General features: G+C 40.0%; 1 protein-coding gene across 1 annotated transcript in view; it reads right to left on the bottom strand.

Moving 5' to 3' along the window:
* Positions 1–6754: 6754 nt before the first annotated feature.
* The window catches only part of optn (optineurin), an 8184-nt gene continuing 6745 nt past the window's right edge, over positions 6755–8193 (bottom strand). The window contains exon 12 of the mRNA XM_037696003.1: positions 6755–7534. Within this exon, the coding sequence (XP_037551931.1) occupies positions 7422–7534 (113 nt within the window). The 3' untranslated portion in view covers positions 6755–7421. The remainder of the gene's footprint in view (positions 7535–8193) is intronic.

The raw sequence follows: 8193 nt of genomic DNA on the forward strand, positions 1-8193 counted from the left end.
GATTTAAGATATGAATTAAGATATACGCTAAACTAATAGTAACAAAAGCAACACGCCGAACAACAGCAGCACGAACATGAGTCTGTGTGAGCATTAGTACGAATGAACACAGCAGCATGAAATAAATCAGCAGCATGGATAGTCAGCAGCACATATGAACATTCAAGTGGAATTACAGTGATTTTTTTCACAGTGATTATTCTGGTTAGAGATTCATGAGTCTAACAGCCTCAGGGTAGAAGCTGTTCCTCAGTCTAGTGGTTCTACACTTAATACTCCTCAACCTCCTTCCTGAGGGGAGCGGGGCAAAAAGTGTGTGTGCTGGGTGAGTGGGGTCCTTCATGATGCAGGTGGCCCTCTTCCTGCATCTGGAGGTGTAGATGTCTGTGATGGTGGGGAGGCTGATTCCGACAGAGAATTTTCTGGGGGAGGACCCCCAGACCCCCCCACAAGTGTACCCCACATCCCCCATCATTACAAACATGCTTCTGACGCCAATGGCCACCGTGTTGCTAACCATCTTCCAGAAGCAGGACCCTCACCCAAAACAGAAGGACTCTCACATTTAACATACTACTGATCTCACAAGATTTTTGTCTTTCATTTGAAGTGAGCCAAATCACTTATATTAAAATTAACCTAATGGAAATTGCTGCTGTAATTTGATTCTTTTAATAAGCCATTTAACTTGCTATGTTTTCAACAAGTGTGATACTGATGTGTGACCACAGTGATCTGATGTTGCTCAGTGGTCCTCAGTGCGCTCAGGGAGCTTGTGTGTTTGCCCAGACATATGAAAAATGAATTCTATGTTTTTAATACAAAGCCAATTGTTGTACATTTATTGAAATATAAGCATCAGATACATTTTGAAATGTTCAATATGCTTAAAAATCAAAATAAATTGATGATTACATTGCACTAGTCGGTGTACTTTGGTTTCTAAGCACGTATACCTACTACAAAAATGTAGAGTACACCACTTTTTCTAAGCACAGTATAACTATTAGAAAAAAGTAACTACACCACTGGTACACCCTGGACACAGCAGTTTATCACACACATACACACACCTAGGAGGATCTAGATAGTCCAGTTAACATGCATGTTTATGGACTGTAGGAACAAGCTTGTTGGCTTACTGTGGAGTCACCCTCACTTTTATGGTGCATTTGAGACTTGTGTATTGGATTTCCTGACTGGTTTTGGTTGTTTTGCCTTTTGAGTGACTTGTTCATATACTGCCTTAAGGGGTGTATTTTTCTACATCCCATCCCATTTTTCCCTTGTCACCATTTTGTGACTATTCAGAATAAAAGTTTCAATAGGAGGTTCTATAAGTCTGACATTTGTCTAGTGTGCAGTTTGGTGTTATTTAAAAAGGGCTTTTTCTCTTTTGTCTGATTTATACAAACACAGCAGCACAGCTCTTCTTATTGCACTAAAATCATGAATCAGGTTTTGGAAAATTGTTAACATGACTCGAGATCAATTCGATCCCCAGTCATTGTACATCTTGTGGTGTCTCTGAGCAGCACACCCCAAATTCTCCCTGGGCACTTTCAACAGCTGCACACTGCACCACCTGGTGGTGGATGGGTTAAATGCAGAGAGCCAATTTCACCATTGTATGGGAACATACAATGATGACAACATAACACATTATTATTATTATTATTATCATCAAGGATATGGCAGTTTAGCACGGTCACAAACTTCATTAATCCTGCAAACATACACATTTAGACCAAACAATACCTCAATGACACAGTCCACCAACTGCTCAGCAATAAAAACTTAACAACTTGAAGGTAAAAGCAGCGCCCCAAAGGAGACAATAACAAACCAAGAGATCACTGCAAGCTAAAAAGCGAGGTTGACACCAAAAGTACAGGAGAGCGAGAAGTTCCTGTGACCTAAGTGGCACCAAGAACTGAACCGCTGCTTAAAATCCTCAAAACTAAAATCCATGAAGGTGAACTATTAAACACACATATAAGTATTAAAATAAAGCCACTTAGGTCCATCAGACAGGTGAGACACCTTGTGAGGTCCAGATGTGGAACATGCTTGGCCGCCACTAGAACAGGATGAAATGGCTACAAACTACAGGGGTGTATTAAAACATTGGGCTCAAAGGCACAGCTAACACTGGTTCCTTTCTATCTAAAGGTGTTTAACCACTAAAGGTTAAACACAACAACTGCCCTGCCCTCCAGGTGACTCATTATTACTAATTAAGCCAAGCATGCCAGATTACACCCAGAAACATTTTGTTCCTCATGCAGTACACAAGATTACAAGGTCATGTTTCTAATCCCCACTAGCTTGCTAGGTTACCAACGAAATAACCATGTGGTGGTGACCATTTTCTCAACCTAACCAGGTATTTGAAAGCTTAAACTGCCTGAAAATACCATTACATTACATTAGTTCTGAGGTTGGGTCTCAGGGGCAGCAGCTTTTTTAATGAGCAGCTTCATCACACTGTGGACAAAACAAATTATTGTTCTTTACTCATCTGTGAACTTTATGCTTTTGTCTGTAAAAAATTAATTATTAAATACTAAATGTTCGGATCAGTTAATTACTACCTAAAAGGCCTTTTTGTCAGGATTTGCTAGGAAGGAGCGAACCCAGAGTGCAGAACAGGGACTCAACTCGGCAGAATACAAAAATAGGATTTTAATGATAAAGGTACAAAATAACAAGCTGACGGGGCAGCAAAACTTACATGAAATAGGAAGAAGGCACGGGAAACTCAGGAGGACTCAGGAGACTCAAGGAACCAGGAAGACTCAGGGGGAACACAGGAGACCCAACAAGTACGACGCGACAACGAACAAGACTGAACAGACGGCTTAAATACAGGAACGAGACGAGACGTGATTACAAACAGCTGGGACGAGACACGGGTGGCACTAATAGAACTAATGAGAGAGCACGAGGGAACACAGACACAAACCGGGCCACAGAAAGGTACCATCCTTACACTTTTAAGGAGGAGCTTATTTGTAACACAAGAACATGCTTAAAGTCTGAAGAACTTTTTAACATGAAGGGAATTATTTAGTGTAATAAAATCAATAAGGAAGTCTTTGACTTAAAATTTCCGTTTGGGATTAGTTTGGCATTTGCAACTGAAGCAGGACAAGAAAAAAAAAAGACAGTGGATCCATAACATTTTCACGTCAAATAAAACAGTTTGAAATGAAAATAGATTTTGTTTGATCTCTTCACTCTCGCGCGCTGCACGTCCAGCTTACGTCTGTTTTGGCACGTCATACCCCAGACCCTGATGGACAAACTACTCAAACTAGGACTAAGCCCCTCCATTTGCAACTGGGTCCTGGACTTCTTAACAAACAGGCCACAGTCTTGTGAGGATCCACAACTTCCTCTTCCACCATAACCCTCAGCACTGTCTCCCCTCAGGGCTGTGTGTTGAGTCCTCTCCTGTTCACTCACTTCACATATGTCTGTGCACCTACCCATCCAGGCTGTCATACTGTAAAGTTTGCAGACCGGGGGTCGGCAACCCGTGGCTCAGGAGCTGCACGCAGCTCTTTCATCCTTCTGCTGAGGCTCCCTGTGACTTTGGAAAATAAATGAGTATTTAATTTAAATGTATTTTTATTTTGGTTAGTTCGTTTGGTTAAATGTAATTCTAAATGTGAAGATAATGGCGCGCTTGTATCATTAAAATAAAAAGTGTTTAATATTTGTTGATGTCAGAACACAGAAGCATTTTTGGTTCACTGCAGGTGTATAATCTGTTTGGATTTTTTATTTCTTAAATACGAGGAGGACTCAAATGGACATCGAGTATTATATTTGAAAGTAAGCATCAACCAAGCGTCTTTTTTTTGGAGTTCAAAAACTTTTTGTTACATGCAGAAATAAATTGTGTTCTCTATGGTAGTTCACTGATTTCATAAATGCAACAGGTTTTTTATACATAGCATTCAGGTAAAAAAAAAAAAACTGATTAAAAAAACTCATTTTAGATGTCAAAAGGGGTTTTGTGACTCTGTTTTTTTTCCCGGTGGGAAATGGTCCATATGGCTCTTTGAGCATTTATGGTTGCCAACCCATGTTGCAGACAATACAGCAGTGGTTGGTTGCATCACAAACAATGACGAGTCTAGCTACAGATCTGCAGTGGAAGTGGTCTCCAGCTACAAGTACTTGGGTGTGCACCTGAATGACAACCTCAGCTGGGGCAGCAACACTTCCAGCCTGATCAAGAAAGCTCATCAGAGACTCTACTTCCTCAGGCGGCTGAGACGAGCTGGTCTGGGAGGCTCAGTCCTCGCCTCCTTCTACGGGTGTGCAGTGGAGAGCATCCTGTGCTCGAGCATCAACATGTGGCATGGAGGCTGCACAGAAGTCTGCTGGAGTCAGCCTCCCCACCATTACAGACATCTACACCTCCAGATGCAGGAAGAGAGTCACCTGCATCATGAAGGACCCCACTCACCCAGCACACACACTTTTTGCCCCGCACTTCAGGCAGAAGGTTGAGGAGTATTAAGTGTAGAACCACTAGACTGAGGAACAGCTTCTACCCTGAAGCTGTTAGACTCATGAATCCCTAAAGAGGATTACAACTGTGAAAAAAATCACTGTAATGCCACCTTGATTGTTGATATGTACTACCGATTATCCATGCTGCTGATCTCATGCTGCTCATCTCATGCTGCTGATCTCATGCTGCTGATCTCATGCTGCTGATCTCATGCTGCTGTATTCAATCGTACTCATCTGTTCACACAGACTCATGTTTGTGCTGCTGTTGTTTGGCGTATTGTTTTGTTTAGCATATTTCTTAGTTTATATCTTAGATCCTTATTACTGTTTCCTTTTACAAATTTTGCTGTTGTTGGATGTAACAGGGACCCTGAGTGCACAATTTCGTTCCACCTCATGTACCACATGTGATGCGAATGACAATAAAGAATCTTGAATGCTCGTGAAGATTCTCAATCATCCAGGACATGAAGAATTCAAAAAGCGTTCAATACAAAAACAACTGGCTTTTATTTGTAACAGAAGACGTTTCGCTCCTCATCCGAGGAGCTTTCTCAATTCAAAGAGCAGAGAGTGAGAGATTCAGGTTACAAGCAGGGGCCAGATTAACACTTCACTGTACCCTGGGCAACAATCTTGAAGGGCCCCATCATCATGACCCCAGAATCACCATAATCTGGCAAAATACAGAATAAATTACCATAATATACAGTAAATATACTTAAAATTCTAACTATCAAGTGTATTTTTATGTACAAAACTCCAAATGCTCATTGACACAAATCATCAAGACTGAATTAAGTTGAACGCACTTTGAACACCACATGACACCATATGTGTACTTGTTTAGTAACGTGCTGGACACTGATGTCAGAAGCATATATAATGTGTGGGGGTGGGGGTGAGACATACTGATGGGGTGGGGGGGGTCTGGGGGTCCTCCCCAGAAAATTTTGAATAAAGTAGATGCCATTTCCTGCATTCTGGTGTATTTTAATGGTTGTTTAACATCTAGTTTTACCTACACAAGTAAACACTTGATTCAGTAACTATTTTAGAGTTAATGGCACAACAAGAAGTAGCCTGACCAACAGCTGATTCAATAATTAAAAATATATATTCAAAGGTGACGATTTGATGCACAAATTAAAATTAAATCACTGTAACTTAGTCGACTTCAAATGAAATAAGATTATCAATGAATGTTTGTGACAAAGGATTTACTGATTATAACAAAGATTCCTTCAAGAAACCTCCCAGTATAAATCATAAAACCATAATGATTTCTGCTCATTCTAAATTTGTCAAATGACCTAAATCTCCTAAAGTGAATGAGAATCATTTTAAAATAATAAATAAGATATATCCTGTAGCCATGTTTCTGCAAAGATTTAAATTTGATGTTGATTTGTTGCCCTTTGTAAATCACAAGATGAATCCCTTGAGCAATTTTTTTAAATGTCAGTACAAAGTGTTTGGTCAAACATCAGAAACTGGATTAATCTCAAACTTAACATTCCTTCTTTTCATGCTGATGACATTTTACTTTATGTGGATAACTGAAGCTCAGCTTTCTCTGATGCCATAAATATAGTTGTACTTATGGCAAAGTACCACATTCACTGTAGTAAGAGGAGATAATAATCCCTCCTTCCTGTTTAATGAACGATTTTAAGTCGTACTATTCTTCATGAAGTAAATTAAAAATCTGCAAAACTGCTAAAAAATCATCTCATAACAGATTCAAACTTATTGTTTTAATTAAAACAATGTTTCTCAAGAAAAAAAACCTGATGAGCTTGTCAGCAGGTAAGGGGCGTTTACCTTCGGGACAAATTGAGGTTGTCGATTGGTCAGTTACTGACACGCCTTCTGAGTTGATTGACAGGTCGCGCCGTCGAGGATCCTGCCAGGCAACACTCAGGGAAAAATATTGTTTTTTTTTTGTGTGTTTTTTGTAAAGACAACAAAATGACCCTAAAATAACCAAGTTTTGTGACTCTGAGAATATCATTTATACATTTACAGATGTATTCTAATAAGCAAATGTACTTTAAAATAAAATACATTTAAATAAGTACCTGCGTGTATAAAATGTTCAAACAAGTCTTGAAATATACTGTAAACCTTGTTCAAAACACACGTGAGCATTAGTGTAGCGAACAAAGAGCAACTTTTGTTCCTGGACAACAAAAGCTACAGAAGCTTAGAAGAAGTTCAGTCATTGATTACATTACATTTATTTTTAATTTATTAAGGTTGTGTCACATGACAGGAGCAAAGATTTTATTTTCTTCAGACTATTACAAACCTTTGTACCCTACAGTGTAGACTTGGCAGAGAGCTTCCTGCATGATTATTACCACTGTAAATATATTAGGTTCCAACAAGGATTACTTTAAAAATCAAATATATACTTCATAATAAAGTATCCAACAAGTAGACTCCTCTCACACAAAAAACTAAATATGAGCTTAAAGTACCTAACCAAGACAATACACGCAAGAATTTTAATTTATACGGAAAAGGAAGACAGAGAATTATCTTTAAAGCCTTTAGCAACTAAATATTTAGTCAAATTAATGCACTTCGTTTGTCAAGGCTCAGCTTTGGTTGGTTATTGTGCAGGATGGGCAGCTACATTTAGGCGTACAGTAAACTGGAGCCAGCACGCTGTTTTATTAACATGCAAAGCCAAACTCCACGTCTCTCCTCGGTCCTGAAAGCTAAAATCGTCCAAAAGCAGCGTCGCTCCAGTGCTGTAACCCACGTCGCTGAGCTTGAGCAGGATCCGTGGAGTGTCAGGGATCAGACAGAGGAAGCGGAGGAAGACTCGTATAAACGGCGCTGATGCAGCCACGCTTGTTGTGAAAGCTGCAGGTGACAGAGGGCTAGTTGATGCAGTCCATGATGTGGATCTGCAGGGAGTCCAGGTCCGGCAGGATCTCGTTGCACTTGGGGCAGACGTGTTCAGGGATGTTCCCCTGATGCTGCCAGTCAGCGCCTGCAAGGACAGACACCGATCACAAGACATAGCGACTTGATGTTCTGGTTGAGATATACTGTACAGATAAAGCTATATATATTTTTAATCAAATTAAATCCACGTGAATTTGTGGGCAAACTGTCAAAGCCTTCAAGGATTGATGAGCTACAAGTCTGAACAGGACCAAAGTGTTTTCCTGCCGTCATAAAACGGCTCCAATCTCAAACAGTTCACGGTGATTCATGTGAACATGATTTTATAAACCAGGGGTTCTCAAACTTTATGCTCAAAGGCCCAAATCTGATTACTAGTCACAGATCCAGAACAACTGGCGATAGGCGAGTGTTTTATATTAAATTTGGACACGACACACAATTGGCTGATTGATGGATGAACCGCAAGATAAGCATGAAATTTTTATTTAAAATAAATTATTTAAAATTATTTAGCACCTGATGCACATCCTTACTGCTGTGGTTAAACAGCTGATCAGATGTTCATGTGCAGAGCTGAGAAGTGGGCGTGGCCAAGAGCGCTTGCAGAAGCTGAGAGCAGAGGAGGCAGAGAGCTGAAATCATGACACGCCGTGCTCTTAAGAGCGTTTAGTTTAGAAACATTGTTTAGAATATTGCAAGAGTGTGGGAAGGGTTGAAAACACCACACTCTTGCAATATTCT

Source organism: Nematolebias whitei, chromosome 22 (genome assembly GCF_014905685.2).
Source record: "Nematolebias whitei isolate Nwh7 chromosome 22, NemWhi1, whole genome shotgun sequence".
In the NCBI taxonomy this organism is placed as follows: Eukaryota; Metazoa; Chordata; class Actinopteri; order Cyprinodontiformes; family Rivulidae; genus Nematolebias; species Nematolebias whitei.